Source organism: Lepidochelys kempii, chromosome 11 (assembly GCF_965140265.1).
Source record: "Lepidochelys kempii isolate rLepKem1 chromosome 11, rLepKem1.hap2, whole genome shotgun sequence".
NCBI classification, from domain to species: domain Eukaryota; kingdom Metazoa; phylum Chordata; order Testudines; family Cheloniidae; genus Lepidochelys; species Lepidochelys kempii.
Window position 1 is genome coordinate 33,168,308 of NC_133266.1, and position 22,737 is coordinate 33,191,044.

The following is a 22,737-nucleotide window of genomic DNA, read 5'->3' on the forward strand; positions in this document are numbered from 1 at the left end:
ATCTCTGTTCTTTAAGGGTCCCATTCTCTCTTATTCAATTCAACAGGAGCAGGATTGGCCCTAATTGTTTACTATCCACTTCAACAAGTAGTATACAAAATACCATGCTATCACACAGTAAACTCCATTATTTATCATCTAAGAATGCCCTAACACACATTTTTGCACAGTTATATTTTATTGCCGTTAACATCATATACAGTATTACAAGATTTAAGTAAGCAACCCTTCGGTTTTACCCCAGTTTATGTATCTTTCAGAATTATGGATGGCTAAATCCACTCTACCGGAATTCAATCATATGATTTCAGGGAATAATAAGTAGTTTAATCCTAGTCCTTAAAATCTCTAAACCTTTTCCCACTGGCCTTTAAAGTATGATTTGTTAATTTCAAGATGGCATTTTAAACATTGCTTCTACAAAAGGCCTTTTTCAACAACATTTTAATGCTCTGAGGAGAGTCTATGTATGCCAAAACCTGGCTTACCTTCATAGATCCCTGAACATTATACCTTTCAAACAAGACAAGAGGCATACTTGAAAGGGATCTTTATTCCTTGTCAATCCACAGTAATGGAAAATTGCTGAACAAGTCTTAGACACAATTCATTGTCAATTCATGAGCATGGAGACATTCCTAAGTGCATCTTTGACAAAAGGACAATCCTTACTATGAAGATGCTATGCAGAGCTTTCAAAGAATACAAAATAGTAGGTTCTTCAGAGCTATTAAAGTCTATTCTATTAATCTGATTTAGGGAGCCACAGGAGAGCACAATCACTACATTTGAAATAGTAAATGAGAGATTTTCATTTTTTATTTTATATGTTGAAGTGCTTGTCTAGATACTCCAAGTGCATGTACAATTAGGCAATTACCTGTTTTTCAAAAAGAACATAAAATAATCAGAAATTGGACCCTCCCTTTTGGATCATCAATTAATTCATCAAGACTAACAATATCATCTGCACTATTAGTATTCATGCCTAGTACACATTTTGTCTTCCTGCCTCAAGAGCCTGTGATGAGATCCAGACCTTGCATTATGCCCTGAAGGTCATCAGACTCTGTTTCTGTCAGACCAAGTGAGGAAGGTGAGAATGCCCTTTACAGAAAAATTACCCTCCTGGAGGGTGTGAGTTTGAGTGCCACAGCTGATCAATGAGGGCATCTCTCAGCTATTCAGGGCCAAAACATTTAGAACATTACACAAAGCCAACACCTCAAGTTGCACCCAGAAACCAGCTGAAGGCCACTACCTCCTAATTCACCTCACATCTTACATCACAACAGCCCCATAAACACACTGAAAAAGAGAGGTAACACAATGGGATCCTACATGAAAGAACACTTGGGACAAATGAACAATTGCTCAATACTATCCTTGGGAATCTTCCAGAATAAAAAGGAATGAAGCTGCTTGAATCCACAGGTGAGTCAACAACATCTCATGGTAAACTGTATGAAAGGCTTCTGACAGCTTTGGAAGAATCAAGATGGACACCTGATTGCCATCACCAAGAGCCATCATAACCAGAAACTGCTGAAGCTGCCTCACCACAAACTTCCTAATAATGTTCCCTAAGTTTAGAAAGAGGGGTAAAATTGAAAATGTCAAAACCAAGAGAAAGTTTCTTGAGCAAGAAATTGCTTCTTAAACAGACACTGGCATTTTAACATCCCTAAGGAAGATATTGCCAATTATCTACAATGACCCATATCCATACTAGTCTTCAGCAGCCAGGGGTATGTGGACCTAATTCGCAGGATGTGGTTTGAAGATTGGGGATTGGTCCTGCTTTTGAGCAGAGGGTTGGACTAGATGACCTCCTAAGGTCCCTTCCAACCCTGATATTCTATGAAGCCTATGCCTCAGGCCCCCAAATCACTTCAGTGACCAACGATCGCTGAAACACAAGTAGATAAGATTATGTTCCCCTGCCACCACATCCACTTCCAAAGCACAAAGCTCAGTCAGATTCTGAATGATCTTATCCACAAAGTAGCTTGAGAGTGCATCAAGTCAAATATTTAACATAATCACTGGGATTAAACAATTTGTCTTAATTATACTGTTCACAACTTGAAGCAGTTCTACCAACTGGGACTTGCAGATGCTGTAGTGGAAGCAAATCGTTTTTAATTCACATCCTGCACAGCTATAGCATGTGATTGCAAAAGTGCTGCCACAGTCAGACTCAGAACAAGACTTCCACCAGCTAGACTGCTTTCCTATTGCTTTATCTGCTGCAGGTCCTCACAATACCATACTGACCATGAGCAAGATGAGGCTGTTTAGGAGCCACATTATTGATCATTGGGCAAATATGGTCTTATCATATCAATGACAGGTCAGTCAACCAGTTGACCAGTATTCTTCCCCAAGCTCACTTGAAACTAGTTGCATCAGTCTCTGAGGCAGACCATCAGCAACCGGTTGTTATGGAAAAGGTACACCCCAACCTTGTCAAATGACACTGTGAGCAAATTGGACCACACCATTTAATTGTAACAAAATTTAGCACATAAGACAGCATGCAAAATGGGTAAAAATATACATACTATTTTATATAGTTCCCTGTATATAAAAAGATTGATTTTGAAAATCTTGGCCAAAATTATTTTAAAATGACTAGTGACTCTGAATGTCTCAATTTTTAGGCATCCAAGATGAGACATCTTAAATAGGCCTGATTTTCACAGAGCTGGTGTTCAGCACTTTCTGAAAAAGCAGGCCTCCTTAAGGTGTTACAGATTAGATGATCAATATTGAGGCACTTAGAGTCACTGGTCACCTTGGAAAATCTTGGTCTTGGTTCACATTTTGAAAAGAAACAAAAATTACTCTCATATCAAAAGCTGGCACACCAAGTTACAGTCCAAAACAAACTTGTACGGATGCAGATCACTTATTTTAGGCACTCACGTTTGCAAAATTTGGCCTATGTGTACTTGAGTGGTTCAGAAATTCAACAAAATGTTTACATATTCAGGTCTCAGTTTTAACATTAGTGCTCACATAAAGCTATATTAACATATTTCATTGCTATACAAAACCTGCTCCTGTTTGTTACCAGTAAGGGTAGACCCACTATATACATAATTCAAAATGATTATCTCAAACTAGAAAGTTGGTCTTGCTCTCAAGGCATTATTAGTCATCAACAATTATATTATTTATTTAGACAAAACATTCATCATTCTTTTAACATCCCATATCTTAAAAAAATATTTAAAACATTACATGACCACCAATGAAAACACACACATGCTCACACAAAGAAATTTCACACCTTCCTGTGTGTATGTACGTTCATGTGTGCCTGTCTGTAGTGAAATATGCATTAAGAATTAAACATATGGTTTCTATTTTGTTGACCTGGAACTTGTCCAGACATCTCGTGTTGTTAGCTTATTTTTTCCACAGCTTCTCTGCTGAGGAGAACAGTTATCTCAACTGAAAAAAAAAAAAAAAATCTGTACACAGAACCCCATGGATAGCTCCTAAGGCTTTCTAGATCTTTTGTATACTGTAACATTTTTAAAAACTCATATTATTTAATCATTTGAATATTTTCTCTAGCTAGAATTCCACCTCAGAATTATTAGTTTTTAGAACTACTAAAAACTATTTATATACACAAAATATGCACTAATATTGTCTTTATTTATAAATTTGCATTGGTCTTTATGGCATTCAACTGGAAACAGGGCATTTAACAAAATGATTATTCATTATTATAATTCATTATTATTCATACCTCCCTAAATTTATGACTTTCTGGTTTACAAAACTCACCTTCTATTAAAAAACCAAAAACTTCCAAGAGTAATTGTTAACTGAAAATCTGATGCACAGGCAGGTACCATGAAAGGCAGATGTTAGAGCTGTTCAGAGAAAGATAATTCAGCATCATGGAAGATTTTGATATTTTGGGACGAGAACCAAAAATTTTGAAATTCTCCAAAAAAGGGAATGGATCCCTGGCCCTGAGGCAGTCTGACGGTCAGACTGCTCTGAGACAGCACACTCTGGAAGCTCTGGGGTCCCTGGCTCTCAGCTGGTGGTAAGGTGACCAGATAGCAAGCGTAAAAAATTGGGAGAGGAGGTGGGGGGGCAATAGGTGCCTATATAAGAAAAAGCCCCCAAAATCGGGACTGTCCCTATAAAACCAGGACATCTGGTCACCCTAGCTGGTGGGCTGCCCCAGGGCCACAGACCCTACCCCCTGTGCGTCCACTTGGTGGGATGTTCCTGAGCCACAAACCATGTAAGCCTCTGGGTTCCCAAAAAGCCCAAAAGGCAGGCTATTGAAGAGCCAGGTGGTCTAGCAGGAATCCAGGTTTCAAAACGTGCCTGAGTCCAACTCCTATCAGAATTTTGGTGAAACCAGTCTGTCTTCAAGGAACGTTTTGAGTTTTATAAATCTGCAAAACTGACGAAACACTGTTCGGCTAGAATTTTTCCAATTACCTTGAGCAGACACCCTAATGCAAGAATACCTTGACAAATATTTTGGGACTTTCAATGATCTATGTGCACCTAACTCCTACAGGCTTCTGAAAATCCCAGATTTAAGTTTTAATTCACTTAACATAAAATATACTACAAACTCTACAGAAACAATTCCATTATGTGCTGTTGAAAATTCACCCACCCCCAATTTAGAGTGTGCTTCCCTATCATTACTGAGGTTTACCATCTGTAGCTACATTAGGAACCATGTCTACTCCTGGATTCTTTGGTAACTAGAACTGCTATTTTTCTCCTTCTGTATCAACCAGAAATTTGCAAAAAGAAAAGGAGGACTTATGGCACCTTAGAGACTAACCAATTTATTTGAGCATAAGCTTTCGTGAGCTACAGCTCACTTCATCGGATGCATAAAGTGGAAAATGCAGTGAGGAAATTTGTAATCTTTCATGTTAGCTGTGGATTTAGCTACAGTTATACAGAGTGGATTTCTCCAATGTGCTCTATCTGAAGATCCCCATAACGACCACTTGAAAGTTTCAGCTAGTAAAGAATATGGCAAATCGCTTACTCAGTGGTGCTCCACATACAGAGCACATAATACCTGTGTTCTACAAACTACATCAACTACTAATTTGTTTCCAGCTACGATTTGAGATGTTGACTTTAATCTGTGAAGTCTTATCGTTGTTATTTTAGGGCCTACTCTTTCTCCTACTGTAATCAGTGGCAAAAATCCCATTCAGCTCAGCAAGGGGGGCGTGGAGCATACCTTTCCTTACATCTTTCAGAGGCTGCGTTCCAGCTAACTATCCCCACTTTTAAACTCTAAAGTATTGTGGGGATTGGAGACACTGCATCCTCAATAGGGGGCCTTCAGCTTTAGAATGTGTGTTGCCAATGATCTGAAAAAGCACAAGTTTGTTCACCTTCAGGTTACACTGCAAGAATTTGCAGAGTACTTTTAAACTTACCTTTGCCATCTGTGCTTGGACTCCGCTAGCCTTCAGAGCAGAAACAGCCTTCTGAGCAGCTGCTGGGCTGTCGAAATCTACAAAACCGTAACCTGAAATTTAAAACAACTTTTACTGAGAAGCAAACAACCATTTTATAATCAAACAGTGCAAAAGCTTTTTTTAACACAAAATTTGTGCTGGTGGAAGGGACAATTTGACAGCCTTGGAGGCTGAAGATCTTCATCTAGTCACAGAACAGAGTAGCAGGCGGGTAAGCTGACCAGCACTGTCCCATCAATGTCCTTTAACCATGAGTTGGAAGAACTACTTCTTGCAATAAGAAGACAAGTCAGTTTTCATGCCCATTCATTTGTGGCTTATGCCAAAGCTTCCAACAATTATTATAATGCTTTGTGTGATCTGGATTTTAGTCCACTATGCACTAACCTGAGATAGTATAGGCATCTGAATAGCAATCTCATGTTAACTTTTGGTCACTAAAATCCTCGCCCAGATTTTAACAAGTGACCTAGAAGGGAAAGCCTCTGTACCCTATTACCAATCATCTAAACCATGGTGTGCTATCAAACTCAGGTTTCTGATAAATTGGTAAGCTATAGCTATTCCGTCATGTGTACACGAGAGACAATGGTTAGTTTAATTATATGATGCATGAAATCTTGGCTGCCAGTGAAGTTAATGGGAGCTTTGCACTGACGTCATTGGGGCCAAGATTTCATCAACTGTTTCTAAAATGCTTTATACTGCAGCAACACACAGAGATGCTATAGACAACACCAGATTTTTTTAAGTACAATAAACTTAATAAAGAACAGTAATTTTTAATTTTAAATATTGCCCCTGATAATTTTGGGAAGTTCAAGAATTGTTTATATGTTACAAGGAGGTTATTAAGAGGGAATCTGCCAATAGACTCCAGTGGAATTGGATGGCAAACAAATGTAGCCTTTTATCAGGCAGTAACCTTACAGGCTAGGATTTTCAAAGGTATCTAGGTGTTAGGTGCCATTACCTAATGAAACTAGCCACTGTCTTCAGGTCTCACTGAAAATCACTAGGAGTTAGGTGACTTAATCCCCTTGGTGTTTTGAAAATCCCACTCAAAATAAACAGCCCTGTAAAAACAAGAGCAACCTTTGACTGAAGTCTACTTTGATAACAATAAATAAAATCCTATTGCAGCAGAAAATGGCACTATTCACTCTTAGTATTGAAGCAAATCACGAAGCAGGTCATTACAGGGCTCTGTGCTGCTGGAAATGCCACATTTTAGATGAGATATAAAACTAATCCACTGGCTGCTTGTAATCATTAAAAATCCCACATCACTTTTGGAAAGAGTTGGGTGTTAGAATGGAAATTTAGCTTCAAATACTAAACATATAAGGCTTACAATACAATTAAGTGTACCTTATGGACTCTGTATAGAGAAAACTGTGCACCAAAACATAACTTCTCCGAAGGAATATTGCCATTAAAAGGACACCCAACAGATTTAACTCTGGTCACTTACATATTATAAGTAATTTCATGCAAAAGTCTTTGCAGGATTGGACCCATAAAAAGTACTAATCAGTTGATTTCCATAAGTGCTTTCAGGATTGGTGTGGGTGTGTGACAAACTAAGTACTGTCAAATGCATTAATACATTGGAAATGTAGAAAAATAGTTCTCTCTATTTTTTCCCCAATTATAGTAAGAGCAGGTGTATATGTAAAACTTGGAGGTAAGAAGTTTTTAGATAAGTACAGATTTTGAATTCAGTGTCCCTTTGATTGATCCTGTATTTAGAACCCATTCTGCACCATTGCCTCCAAGTTCCCCACAAAAAGCTGGAACTCTATTAATGATGAGCTTTCCTTTCCTGCCCCCTGCTTGTCAGCTTTGTACTCATTCATGGGGTCAGTAGTTAACATTGCTAAGTCAGCCGACTCCATTCTTCCCTTTGCTTAGAAATTATCCTAATTATTGTCAGAAAGAATGTCTGAAACCTAATACATCAGTGTCTGTTGCTACACCTCCATCCACCACTTCTGTTATTGGGGTATGCTCTCATAATAATTATATGAAATTTTGAAGGACAGTGCACTAAATTAACGTTTCCAGTGTATTTGATAGAAGTTTTATTATTTTTTTCAGCTATAATTATGTTCATGAAAACAAACCCTTTCTCTCCCACCAATATATTCAAACAGGCATAGAACAAAAACACAATTAGGGTATTGGAACATATAATTAAGTACTGCTTAAAACTACTCTGTTCTAATTAATAGAGCCAATTTGCACAATGTGTAATGTTTCCAGATACTTAATACAGTCTAATGGTCTTTTGTAAGGCACTCTAATCTCCCCAGGCAAGGGGGAAAAAAAGCTGTTTTCTAACTCCATTCTCTTTTTTAAAGCAGGGGCTAAATGCCAGCCAGTGCTGTGCTTGTTAACTTAACTGGAGTCATCTGAAGTTTTGGCACACAGCTTGGGCATGGACTATTTGCCAATTGTACTGGGGACAACTATACAGACATTGGGCAAGACTAAACTTTGGTGTAGAATAAGAATGTATTTCTTACACCCCCCCCCCCCAAATTTTAAGAATATTTCAAAATAATTTGAAAACAAGTAGGCAAATATAATTTAAAGACAAACATACCTTTGCATTTGTTTGTTGTCTTATCCAAAATAGCCTTTGTGGATACAATTTTCCCATATCTAAAAATTGTTTAAAAAGGAAATAAATATTATACTTGTGACATCCTGTTACAACAGAGACCAAGATCATGTAATTCTGTTCAGTTTTAATTTATAATTTAACAAAATATAAGAAAATATTGATAGAAACAGAAAAAAATCATATAAAGAAGAAGAAACTTCAAACTTTAACCCTTGATTAGATTTATATAGTAAGGTTTCCTCTCTAATTTTCCATAACTATATAAAGACGACAAATGTATTATGTTAAAGATGGAGCTTATTCTTACTTTTGAAAATGTTTAATTTAAATAATGCTTAGATCTTATTTTCATCTACAAGTCTGAAACCACTTTAAAAAGCTGGGCATACATTATTATTCCTACGTTACCTTATGTGTAACACACAGTGCTTACCCAAACTTGGGAAAAGTATGTGTATGACTTTAAACAAACAAAAACATGTGATAGCTAACACATGTTAAAAGCCTAGACAGGATAAGAAGTGGTTTTCACAAGTGTTAGCTGATTGAGATGAACTCTGGACTCCCTCAGATAATACATGGACCCGTAACTATGTGTCAAAACTAGAAGCTGCCCTAACTTCACTAGGATTCTAAAACATATTTGCTGACACTTTAAAACTAAAAATAACCCCCCCTTTTTCCTAGCACTGACAAGCCCAAAAAGAAATGAAAGCCTCAATCCTACAAAGTGCTGAGTAGAACTGGTTAGGAATTTTCCACTGGAAAACTCACTTTCTGGAGAATCAAAATTTTCCGCCAAAATTTTTTGATTTTCCATCTGAAAATCATTTACAGTTCCATGGCTTTCCCACTCCTTGGCAGCCAGCCTAGGCTTCCCAGGCATTTTGTTTCCACTGCAGCCTGTCAGGCGGGCAGCCAGGCATCCAAGGGGGTTTATTTTGTTTCGGAAACATCAAATTGTCCCGTTGTGGCGATGTTCTGTGCTTCTGAAACAAAATACTACGACATTTCAGTTCCATGAAGAATTTCTAGTGGTAGTGGAGGACCAGGCGGATGACAGCCCAAATATGAGATGTAAGTATTTCCCCCCAAATTGAAATTTTTCATAGTATGAAGATTCTGTTTCCCAGTTCAGCTCTAGTACTAAGTACTCAACCCAACTTTGCTGCTGGCATTCAGCACTTCACAAGCTCAGACCAGAGGTCATTGAGAGAGTTAATGGCAGAATTAGGAACAGAACGTGGGTCTCTTGACTCCCACTAGACCACAACTTCCTCTATTTGCTTTCAAACTACATTTACTCCAAACACAAGCAGTACATGAGAAGGAGGAATATGGAACACAGCTAGTTCTTTACACAGAAAAATAGTATACTGTATTACATTAATACCTAACAGGATACTGTGCTTTCAATGTACAAGAACTGAAAATGCTAACTGAATTACACAGGTTGGAAAATGCTAAAACACATCACAAATATGCATAAACCAACAAATTATGGAATGCAGGAGAGAGTGCAGTATAGGCAGCTCATCAATGGATATACAACCACAATAAAGAGGGGGAGGCAACTTTGAGTTGCTGGTTCCTTATGGAGCTCAGTAAGCCACTTAGAGATAGTGAATAAGGCAACGTGTTAGACCACAGCAGCCACATAGTCTAAAAGTTATTTAATTTCCTGGTATAATACATGACTATATGCAGATCTTTGCATATTATGTAAAAAGTTGTAATGTCACAATTCAGGGCAACTGCACTTGTATTCATGAAGTTTCACTGAAATGTTTCTGAAAGAAGCAGGGATGTACTTATGAGTCAAGAAGCCAGGTGTTCAAAGCTCTGGGGATCTAACAGAAGCCAGTGCCATTTGCATACAGGCCCTGTACCTTCAGCAGTGCTATGTGTACCCTGGTTCCTTGCACCCTAGACAGCATAACTCCTACAAATAACCAGCTGCCCTGAAACCCAATAAGGGGTTTCAACAGGATGACGCCATGCCAGTTGCTGGAGACCTTGCCACCTGTCAAGCCATGGGCCCAGAACTCTAGAGCCATCACAGTATTTCTGTGATGGTCATACAGCAGAGGTGATACTTTCCCTTTTTAATTCCCCACCTCCAAGCTAGAATCGGAGGCTGTAGGCTTTCCTGCCCTCGTGGAAACATTCTGGTCCTTTATTTGTCTGGGTATGTACATATAACAATGTAAATCACAAGAGTTGTTTCCTGAATATACAAGTGACTGAAGGAAGCGGAGAGGGTCAGGCAGGTACACGAGAAATGAGACACTGCCCTTCTATAATCAGAGTAGCACCTGTAGAACCTTTTTGTCCAACTGTACATCTCACAGTTATTTAGGGTCTTGTGTGTGGCACAGAGGGACTCATGAAAACTTTTATGATCCCCGAGCATGCCCTAGCCTTGTTTCTCCAAGGAATTCATATGAGGGAAATCACTTGTGTTTTAAAAGAGGTACAAGGAGGAAATAACCCAGGTTGATTCTCAGATCCCAAACTTAGTTTTCAGGGTTCACAGTTGGAAATCCTTTTATTTGTGAACTGAACATGAAAGTCATCGGATAGATGACAGATCGTAAACCCCACCCTGTCATTTTTATAGAGTAGAACCATCTTCAGAGTAGAACCACACTTTATGAAAAACAGTGCTTCAAAAATACTGGGAAATCTCAAAATACTGAATGACTGCTAAGATGATGATCATAAATTGGTGCATATTTTTCTCCAGATTAATTGTTCTCCCTCCCTACAAGCACTGATCTTCTGTATTATCTTCTCCTTCTAACTGATTCATCCTCACTTGCTTAATATTATTAAGCCTTCTTTACACAAGACCTTGTTTTAGAATACGCTTTTTTGAAATAGTATAGCAAAAAAAGTACATCCACACACTTTGTTTATTCCATCTTAAGCTACTTCTCTTGGGAATCATTGCATCCACGCAGCTCTGTCTTTTTTTCAAATAGACACAAAGCACTTTTGTTGTTTTAGGGTTTTTTTGTGCCCCATTGTGGGATGCCTACTGGAACCTACTGGAATTCTGAGATTTGATGTCAAACGAAACTCCCATCATTCCCCTCATGGCATCCTATAAATCATCTCTTTTTTGCAGGCCACGCCATTTTTGAGCTACTGACAGGTAGCATGGAGAAAACACTGCTCGCTGTTAGGGTTGAGGTTAATTCTGATAAGCCTATTGGCATACATGTAGGTTCTTCTATTATTTTTAATAAGTTTTTTCTGCAATGCTTTTTACCTCAAGAATAAAGTAGGTTTGTATAGGAAGTGCTGTTTGGTAACTTATAGCTGTTGACAATCACTCTTATCAGTCTATGAAGAGAAAAATAGGCAGGCATCCGTGGCAAGCTGTCTGCTGGGAAATACAAAGTGAAGGCCAGGAGCAGTGCAGCCAAGGAATACCCTGGTCAGAAGGGAGAGAGATGTGGGTCCCCATAAAGAAAGGAGATGGCTGGGGAGCTGGAAGCCGAGCGTGGGTTGTCTTGCTGAGTCACTGAGAGGTTAGATACAGAGTGATCACTTTGTAAAAGGTGTTCACACACAGGTGATGTGGGTTTTCATCTTTTATCATTTAACATTTTATTAGGAATTGATGTATTGGGGGAATTCCAATGAAACTTCTCAGCCTAATTTTTCCACAATAAAAACTTATTGATTCAATGTAATAGTACAAACTTAAAACCAGTGGAACCGTGGTGGAGCATGCATAAAAGTATTGAAGTGCTTCCATATCTTGACTGATGAGCTCACTCAGGTGTGTTGGTGGAGAAGGCAGTTCTCCAAACCATTCTCCTTTTTCTGGGGGTGGAGTGGTATGGAAAAGGATTGGATTTGGTGACTAAGAACGGGATCCCCCTGTAATCTGGAGGGCTGAAAGTTAGCTGCCAGTATCCTGTGTTCCCCACAAGGCGCAGGACATAGCTAGGTGGGGGACATTGTTCACAACCAGAATCACAATATGCTCTAGAAGAGTTGCTTGCTTCTTGCTGGTGAAACATTGCCAGCAGCCTTTCCTGCATGTCCCTTTCTGAGTCTCGGTACTCCCTTGAAGCCCCGGGCCCTCTGCCAAGATGCACTGAGAAAGTCAGCAAACATCTCCTGCCTTGTCTTCTTTCGCTTTACTTGTAAGGTTTTTCAGGTGTTCATAACTAATAAGCCTCCTGACCACAAGGGCTGGGGCACTTCAGGTGCTACAGGACCAGACAAACACTACAAACTGCTGTTGGCCCAATAGTGGTCTCCATGCTAACAGTGATAAAAAATTATTTGTCCCCCCACATTTGGAATCCTACTGTCATCTTTTCTTCCCAGACTGGGGAGATGGTAAGTGGTTTTCCTACCTCATTTCCCCTTTTTATAGGGCTCCTGTACCAATCCAGGCTGGTGATGAGCTGTGGGTGGGTGAAGAAGGGGTAGGTTAGTAACCGCATGTGCATTTCTGCAGGCTGTCCTTACGCTGGAGGATGTTTACTTGAGGCATGTCCCAAAGAGGCAGAGAAGAGTCTTGTTCATCGAGGTAATAAGCAAACTGGGAAGATATGCAATGCCACCATTTGCTTCCAGCTTGTGCAGAAGTGGAAGGGATACACCACCTCCCTTGGCTGCCCTGAGAAAGCTGCAAGTGCCTTGCAACATCCATGCAAAAACAGAGCATCGTCTTTGCTTTAAATTCTCTTTTGTACTCCTACATATCAATACAAAGTGCACTACAAAATAGACTTCTGCAGTAATTGGTTTGGACATACAGGGTTAATTCTGAGAGTCTCATTAAAAATAGTCATGAATGCTGTATAATTTCTATGAATTCTGAAATGGGTCAGTAGCCTAGTTTTAGCAGTTTACTTCACTGAATGTAAAGTCAGCTAAAAGCCGAGGGCAGTGATTAAGTTGAGAGCCCAAGTACTTTTTCTATTGCTTTTTCTGTTTCTGTATTTGCTGTTACTATAAACATGCCAGCATTGCAAGGTGCTTCATTTTTAACTCCTGAGGGGCCATCATCTTGAGCAGGGGCATGGCAGTCAACCAGAAGGAAGGAAGAATTACAAGGCACGGGGTGGGTGGCATGTTTGGCCAATGGTTTTGGGATAGGATACTTCACAGAACTAATGCTTTAGAGCTTAAAGTCTCTGCTAAAGATGCCACTTTGAGCAGGGCTGGGTTTTTTTGGGAGGGCGGAGGGGCCAAAAGGGGAGGGTAAGACAGGGAGACAAGGGTAGCCAAGCATGTGGTGAGAGGCTCTGTTTAAAATGGCAGCTGCCAGCCAGTACATGAAACAAAATTTTTTAAATCCCCCTTTGCTGTTGTTTTGTAATTCAGCACATAATACTTACTAGTAGTCTCCCCTATGCAGTAATTTCAGGATGCCTCTCAGCCTGGGTTCTGGAGGGCATCTCTGGCACCTGGGTGTCTGGCTAGGAATTTGGCATCCTGAAGAGATCTTGGCTGTTCAGGAGTCTCCTCCTGGTCAGTGCTTTTGAAGGTTGCTTGGGTGCCTTCTGTGTTCCTCCTCCCCAGACTGCCCAGAAGCCTGTCCCAGGGTTTGATGGTGGCTTCTCTTGTCAAAATCCGGGTCTCACAGAATGGGCAGGTAGCTGGAGACTTACTGGAGGTCCTGTTGCTGTCCCTTGTGTCACTGTAGCCCTGGCAGAGCACCTTCACTTTGTGGCAGCACTGTTCCATATCCTGGGAATACCCCTTCTCTTTTATTTGCTCTGACAGACATTAGTAGATCCAGTGACAGCAGTTCAGATGGGCCTGGATATGCGCCTCTGTCTAGAGGGCAAGGAAGTCCAGGATCTCCATACAGGATCACACAGACGCCCAGGGCATGGCTGCTATAAAAGGTATGTGGCTCCACGTGTTTGAACTCGCCAGGATTTGGAATCGCAAAGGGGAGCTCTTGGCTGAGCGCTAGCATTTAATTGGGGAGGTGACATACAGTAAAAATGACCCTGACACAGTACAGGGAACAGAAATAAAAAGACAAGTCAATCCAGGCAAGAAACCATGTAGTGTGGGAGAACAGTGGGAGGACTACCAGAAGCAGAATAGTTAAATCCGAAATGCTACAGCTGTTGCACACATCCACAAGTACCCTACTCAAAAAACAAATAAAACCCAGCCTCATTCCAGTCTAGAGTCACTTTGGAAGTGAAATTATGCAAAATAAGATAATGCCAGATAATTCCCAAAAGTAACTTGTGTGTGGATGCAAGACAGTTTATCTGGAAAAAAAATAAAAGTTAGTCCAAAGAACAAAACAAAAAGCTTTGCCATGTAGACAAGGCCTTACGGTGTACCTTATGTTGTCTCTATGCAAATTATACACATTCTGCAGGTTGCTAGATCCCTTTCTGTTTAAAAAGGGGAAGGAAAGACTACATTTAAGTACCTCCCCAAGTGAACATGCATAGCACAACAGTGTATGCGACTTTTTTGTTTTGGGGCAAATCAGTACTTTGAAGTTTCAAGGAGACAAAATGCTTATATATATATATATACACACACACACACTATATATATATAAAAAAAACAAAAAATCCTATTTTGGAGCAACTTGGCTTAAAATATTTCACATGAAATATAGTAAGCAAGTTCTGTATCACAAACCTTATCACACTCGGAGATGAAATGCCAGACAGACCAGCTACATTCAAGTAAAACTAAGAGAGATTCTCATCCCTGCTCTGCTCTCTTTGCAGTGTTGAGGAGGTACAAAGAGAATGGAGACTGCCTATAAGCACACTACTGGGGATAACAGCAGGATGAGGGAGTTTCCAGCAAGCACAGAGTCAGCAGAGCTGGTTCCTGCATCTTCCCTGCTCACATCCCCAGTGCAGGGAATTCCCAAAGCAGGAGCATGTTGGGGATGGGGAAGGGCATGTAGGGAGTTTAGCTGAAGAGCAAGTAACTCCCACAATCTCAGGTGGCATATGGCCCCTTGGATGCAATAGCCAGCTGGTACAGTTTAGAGCAGGACTTGAGCTGAGGCTGAGGAGAAAAATCAGGGAGGGTATCTGGCTCCCAGATAGAGGCTCCTCTCCGTTGCTCCCTAGGGAAGCTGGGCGCACGCAGAAAAACTCACCCTATATTTTTGCTCATTCCCAAGTATAGACAAGCAGAATTTTCCAAATACTGTGCTGTTTTCAGAAACCCTCTTCTTCCCTAGTCTTTTTTATATTAAATTATATATTTCCAGTCACTTATTTCTCTATCTGTAAAACCTTTGGTTTGTGTCAGATGCCGATCTTTGTAACCTGCTCCATCCCTGCTATGTAATGATGCATAAGCATCATCTTATAAAAATTCTGATAAAGAATAATTTCCATTGGCTTAGTAGTGGGTTTGGGGACCATGACTGCAGGATACAGGCAGACATTTACCACCTCTACGTTTTCCTTCCTTCTGTCCTTCCAGCAGTCAAGGAAGGATTGGGAGGAGATATCATTGGGTACAACTTGTTATTGTATGTTGCCTTTTGTTACTGGGAGGCAAGCAATGCCCTGAAAAACAAATCTCTTTAGAACAGCGGTTCCTAAACTGGGGGTCGGGACCCCTCAGGGGGTCGCGAGCGGTCAACCGCCACCCCAAACCCCGCATTGCCTCCAGCATTTATAATGGTGTTAAATATATGAAAGAGTGTTTTTAATTTATAAGGGGGGTCGCACTCAGAGACTTGCTAAGTGAAAGGGGTCACCAGTAAAAAAGTTTGAGAGCCACTGCTTTAGAATGACAAGTCAGTTGCTTCTTGGCCATCATGAAACTAATACAGACTTACTCACCAGAACACAAAGATGATTAGGGATAAGTGGGATAGGTTCAAAGGTGAAAGTAAGCCGGTCTGGTCTGGTACACCGTGCCGGACTGGACTAGCTTCCCCAGGCTGGTGATTTAAAGGGCCTGGGGCTCCCTACAGAGGCTGGAGCCCTGGGCCCTTTAAATCGCCTTCCAAGCCCAGCTGCCGGAACCCTGGGGTAGTGGCGGCAGGGCTCTAACGGTGACTTAAAGGGCCCGGGGCTCCCAGCCGACGCTACTACAGCCGGAGCCTTTAAATTTTGATTTAAAGGCCCCGGGTATTTAAAGGCCCCACCTCTTCCAGCTGAGGCCACGCCCCCTGCTTAGGACTTTGGCATACCAGTAAGTCCTTTAAGTTACTTTCACCCCTGGATAGGTTAATCAATAAAAGAGATCTAGCAGCAATGTTCTGTAGATGTATCCTCTCACTGCATGAAGAACTGGAAATGTTCATATTAAATTCTTCACGTTTTTGATGATACCATAGAGAACGAAGGAGTCCCTGAGATCTTCTTTAATACCTGTCTGAGATTCCACTTTGAGATGTGCTGCAGGTTTGACAAAGCCCTGGCTGGGATGATTTAACTGGGAATTGGTCCTGCTTTGAGCAGGGGGTTGGACTAGATGACCTTCTGGGGTCCCTTCCAACCCTGATATTCTATGATTCTATGATTTGGCAAGAGATGTGCTACTTTTTTTTAATTCAGCTAACACTTTCATATCAATTACAGAAATACAATTAAAACATTATTTAACATTGCCAGATTTGCTCTGTTCCAGGCACAGAATGATGTACTTCACTGTAAGCAAATATGGTGACCGCTGTTCATTTAAGATAAATTAACTACTTGGAGCACTACTTTGATGGTGGCTCTGCCAAAGGTCCAAGTGGTTTTGACAAGAAATTGATTCATAGATTGTAAAGCAAGAAGGGACTACTGTGATCATTTAGTCTGACCTCCTTATAATACTGGCCTTAGGATTTACCTCAATCAATTCTTGTTTAAACTAGAGCATTTCTCTTTGTATTTGTCCCTTTGAATCTCCACCACTTCAGAATGAAGGATGGGATTTTCAAAAATTCAGAATTCATTTGATTTAAGTCTCACTGTTTTTAACTAACTCATTTCAGTGCTTTTGAAAGTCTCACTTGAAGTGTTTATAGGGCATAAATACCATCTAGCCAGGTGGATTACGTTTATTTGTGATATCAAGGAATTTATGAGAATATTTTTGTTGATTCATATATATGTTTTGACTAGGCCTACAAAATGATGGAGATGATATTTTGTCTGTTTGTAGAAAGTCTACTTTTTCATGCTGTAGAAGGATCTTAAATACAAAGTTTGGTTCGAGTGCAATTTCTACAATTATTATTATTATTATGAATTCCAATCCTTGAGCGTGTATGTTCCCTGGAATGCCAAGAATATTCCTTCTTTGCATCCCCCCCCTTTTAATTCAACATTTAGATTGTACATATTTATATTTTCATTGACAGTTATTGTAAGAACTAGATATTATTATTGATGTATAGCAATTAACAATAATAATTTGGTACAAACAGGTGAGCTGCTCTTCAGGTTCAAAACCAATAATTGGAAGGTTTGGTTGTGTATATCATATTTTAAGAATTGCTGTAGGAGGAGCAAAAAGGAATCTCAGTCACTGGAAGTTTTTAAGAACAAGTTAGACAAATACCTGTCAGGAACGGTCTAGGTATTTCTGCCTCAGAAACTGTCTAGGTCCTGCCTCAGTGCAACTAGGATGGATTGGATGACCACTTGAGGTCCCTTCCAGCCCTACATTTCTATGAGTCTATGAAAAGCAGAAACAGCTACTCTATTAACCCTTGCAGTTTAGTAATCTCTTTGGATCTACTCACTGAAGTTACTTTTTTGAGGTGTAATGTGTAGAAGAGCAGATACACTGAAGGATAAAATTATATACTTATCAATAGAAAACTGGGAAAGAGCTTTCCAATTTTTGGTCAATATTGAATACAACAGATAAAAAAGTCAACTATGTACTTGAAGAATAGGTATTTTGTTATATAATATGCTCCATTTTTGTTAGGTATTTTGTTATATAGTGCTCTAGCTCTTTCTACACTAATAAGTCTGCCTCTAACAAACAAGAAGTGTCCAAGTTCCGGAAATTCTAATGAAGAATGATTGACTTCTGCTCCCTCCCTGCAAGAGCTGTTCTATTCTGGTTTAGCAGAGGGAGGCTGGAGGTGTGGGGAGAAGAAGTGCATTTAGAATCAGGAAATGTTTGCTTCCTCTCACGTTATGAAAAAGTGGATAATTTTTGTCCATTCCTCACAATCTGACTGAAGGAGTAGGAATCAATACAATCTGTTAGCTTCCAATAACAATTTTTGCGAGAGAAAAATGGATCTTTGAATAACCTTTAATCAGAATTTAGTGTGCTAGTTTTTGGTAAATCAAGTGGAAATTTAGATTAGTGCATTAGAAAAATTATTCTTGTCACATCTCTAGACAGTTTAAACCAACATTTAAAATTGATTACTCTCATCACCAAGACAGATTGTGGCTTTGTGTTCTGTTGTAACTTTAGAGAGGTAGCTCCAATGGTTCTACTGCAGAAATGCTTCCACTGTCAAGTTAAATAATGAAACGCAGCAATACAAATCACATCAGAACTTTGCTTTTAACATTAAACTATCTATGGAAAAAAACCAATGCTTCAGTGTATTGACATGACACCACACTCATCCATGCAATAATGAAATGATTTAGCCAATAGCTCGTCATTCCCTCACCCCAAAACAGCCATCAGAAATAGAGGGGAAACTGCCAGTATCCCTCCCAGGCAGCAATTAAAGACGACCCTCGGGGCGGAAGGAATCAACTGAAGCCATCTGTGGGAGCAAAACAGCAGCCAAGAAAGGGTGTGGCAGCAGGGACAGTCCTAGGGGAGCAGGAAAAGCAGGGTTTGTATAAGGCTTTAATCTAGTAATGAAATCTATGGATTGGATTTTTTTTTTAATTAATAAAGCAAATTTTGAATGATGGGTCTGTAATTTTTTCTTTGGTTTCTGGTGATTTCACATGTGACTATAGCCTAGTCTTTTCAGCCATGGCATCACCAGAAACATGTCATGAAACTATGGTCCCATTATTCAGTCACCTGTCATTTAGGGTAGGATTTGCAAAGGTGCTCAACATGGTTCTAACTCTGCTCCCACTCCAAAAGGAGTTTTACCACAGGACCAATTCTACTCCCATTGAAGTCAATGGTAATTACCCACTGATTTCAAAAGGGATCAGAGGTAGGTCAAAACTGAGCACTTCTGAAAATTACACCCCAAATCTAACTGTAAACAGAAAGCCACACAGCCAGGATGCTCAACATTAACACAGCAGTGGAATTACTAAACTTAGTTTGGTGTGCACCTATTCAGGCAGTAGTTGCCTCATAATCAAGTTACATAATGCTTGCTTGACTTGCCATACGACCAGTATGAACAGATAGAAATTAAGACCAAAAAAACTGGAAAAGTGAAAAAAAAATTATCCAGCAACTTTCCCCCTTTAACTTTATGTCTCCCAAAGAGGTCATTTTATATGTACAGTAACTCCTCACTTAACATCCTCTCGCTTAACGTTGTTTCAATCTTACTTGCCTGCTCCATTACAGAACATGCTCCGTTTAAAGTTGTGCAATGCTCCCCTATAATGTTGTTTGGCTGCCTGCTTTGTCCACAGCTGGCAGGCCCCCTATCAGCTCCCCTACGCCCCCCACCCCCGAGCCTCCCACCCGCTGGCAGACCGTGCAGATCAGTGCCTTCCCCTTGCTCCTCCTGCCCGTGGCAATCAGCTGGTTTGTAGCGTTCAGGAGGCAGGGGGGAGGAGCGAGGAATAGGCATGCAGGCTCCCCCCTAGCCTCTTGAACACCGCAAACCAGCCACAGGCAGGAGAGGGAGGGGGAGGATGTACGCAGAGTCCTCGCTCCTCCCCCCTCACCTCCTGAACACCGTGAACCAGCTGATTGCCATGGGTGGGAGGAGGGGGGGACCTGCACGCCTCATCCTTGCTGCTCCCCCGCCTCCTGAATACCGCAAACCAGCTGATTGGCAGGAGAGGAGTGAGGATGTGGTGTGTGGAAAGGGGGAAGAGGTGCGGGGGAGGGGGGAGAGGAGGAGAAAAGGCAGGTTAAAGTTGGCTTGCAAATCCTGAGTGATGACGATTCTGACAGGGAACGCAGCTCCAAAGTGATTAGGGGAGCTGGTCATCTAATGACTTGCTATAAAGAAATTAAGCAAGATAAAAAAAGGAAAGCAAAACAACCATCTCTAGATGTGTTTTTTCAAGTTCAGCAAGAGAAGCAGCAGGACAATCCACCCTCTTCCACTCTCTGACTCCACCACCTCAACCAAGCTTCATACTCAGCAATGATGATTGTAGTATTCAATTGTTTCTTTAAAATTGTTTAACTCTTATACCTGTATTAAATTGCTTGTTTAAAATGCATATAATGCCTTTTGTCTGGCAAAATTTTTTTCCCCTGGAACCTAACCCCCCCCCATTTACATTAATTCTTATGGGGAAACTGGATTTGCTCAACTTCGTTTCGCTTAAAGTTGTGTTTTTCAGGAACATACCTACAACGTTAAGCAAGGAGTTACTGTACGTAACTCATTAAGCATGCAAAGATCTTGGTCATTCTTTGGTTTCTCATAAACATGAAGCTACTGACAGGGTGGTCCTGAGGTCACACGTTATTTATGCCAGTTCCCACTTCCGACCAAAAAAAATGCGTCTGTGTGCCAAGGAAACATAAGGAGAGTTGGAGTTTAAGCAGCAAACTGTAAACTGAGAAAAGAATAATTTTCTGTATTCTTCACAGACCCTTCCACTCCAGGAACCCAACCTATTGTCTGCCAACCTAAGGTGATTTAGCCTAAGCTCTGAACCATCTGCCAGGGTGTCTATCAGTTTCATAGCCTGGTTTCCTTACAGTTTATGGGTTAAGAAGGATAAACCACCTAGCAGAAACACAGTGATTTGATCTTTGACTCACACTTCAGAAGTACATATGTAACTGTGCCATACTTAAATTTTTTCAAATACTAAGGTATGTGTCAATCAAAACATTTTATCTTAATAGAACAGAGGTAAATATGTTATTAGATTAGGTAGAATTTGATATATTTTTTATAATACAGATGTTTATTTTTAAACTTTTTTTTCTATTTTTACCTATTTAGATGTTCACAGTTGCAGGAAATTATGAGGGGGTCTGTGTGTGTGTCAGGCAATTATTTAATGATAGTAGAGTTTGAGATTCAAGAAGTTAAAGCTTTATAACCATGAAAACACATTATCATCATCACATGTCAAAAAATATATACAATAAATGTCCTTAAAAAAAAAAGCTCTGGTAAGTTATCAAGCAGCATTTTCCCTACTTTGCTATACATTTCAATCATACACACAAACTGACCATTGATGATATGGTGAAATCAACATTTACAGATAAAAATCGAATCCTTCCAAACTTACATTATCAACCATAAAATAGTTGGTAATGCCATTTTCCTTTTTACATTATGTGAAATTGCCAGCTTAGCACAGTTTATGAAAAAGTTCAGAATATATTTTTGTTTATATACGATAGGAGCTTTTCTATTTATTCTACGAATCTATTAAATATTTTTGAGGGGCATGAATTTACATTTACTGGCCAATAAATACTCTAACCACAAATGCTGGTCGATATTGAAGACTAGTACGCTTGTTATTTTATTGCATGAAAGCATTATCCAAAGCTAAATAATTCAGGTAAGTACAAACATCAAAAGCTACTTCTATTAAATATTGCAAATATGCATTTTATGTTGATTAGGCAGCATTGTGTTCTATTTGGGAACACTATTTTTAAAGCAGATTAAATGTGCAGTTGTATGTGGATCATTATTAGACAGATCTATTTAGAAACTGACATATTACCATTATATTTTCAGTGTGGCACAATGCAGTTGGCAACTAACATAAGGTAGTTCTTCAATCAAAAGATTATAAACTTCCAAAACAAAGTCACTTGGTGAGGGTCATTTCTGCAATTTTATGAAAATATTTTACAGCTACTCAGCAGCACTTACAGATTGTCAAACCAAATCTACAAATGCTATTTAATCAAAATGTAAGAATATATATTGTTAAAACATATCAACAGTAATGATTATATCACCATTAGAAAAATCAAGTTAACATCAACCAGTCCCTATTCTCTCTTTTACAGAAGCAACCAGCATCTTCCAATCCAGAGTGAGCAATATCTAGTTTAACAAAGGAAACTCTTTAGAAAACTCTTAATAGCATAGATATAGAAAATGATTTTAAAAATGACACTGAATCCTTACATGCTTACCTTTACAAAAAAGGTACAAAAATTCTTTATTTCATTATCAATAAAAATCATGAATGAGAATCTATATTTTGCTACAGAATATTCACAACATATGCCTGTGTCCTAACTAGCTTAAAGATATTTCAGTACATGGAAGGGGTTTGCTGTTTCATACAGCTATGCTGAGTAAGTATTCTAAGTACAAAATACACTTCAATGTAAAAAAAAATCTGAAAAGAATCCCAGTTTTGGGGGGAATGTGCGTGCGTGTGTGTGGTGGTGGTGGGGGGGCGGAGGAGTCAGTGCATGGTAGAAAGAAATGGAAGAGCAAAGTGTTTTTTGGGTTTTTTTTTAAAGCAAACAGTCCCACCTTGTTCTCATGCTTTAAGACTACAGAATTCACAGGCAGTA

At 39.7% G+C, this 22,737-nt stretch overlaps 1 protein-coding gene across 12 annotated transcripts in view; it reads right to left on the minus strand.

Moving 5' to 3' along the window:
• The window catches only part of RBMS1 (RNA binding motif single stranded interacting protein 1), a 208,266-nt gene that overhangs the window by 53,689 nt on the left and 131,840 nt on the right, over window positions 1–22,737 (minus strand). For all 12 annotated transcript variants that reach the window (XM_073305605.1, XM_073305604.1, XM_073305606.1 and 9 more), the window contains exons 3-4: window positions 8,101–8,159; window positions 5,451–5,542 (exon numbers count right to left, since the gene is read on the minus strand). In XM_073305605.1, the coding sequence (XP_073161706.1) occupies window positions 5,451–5,542; window positions 8,101–8,159 (151 nt within the window). The remainder of the gene's footprint in view (window positions 1–5,450; window positions 5,543–8,100; window positions 8,160–22,737) is intronic.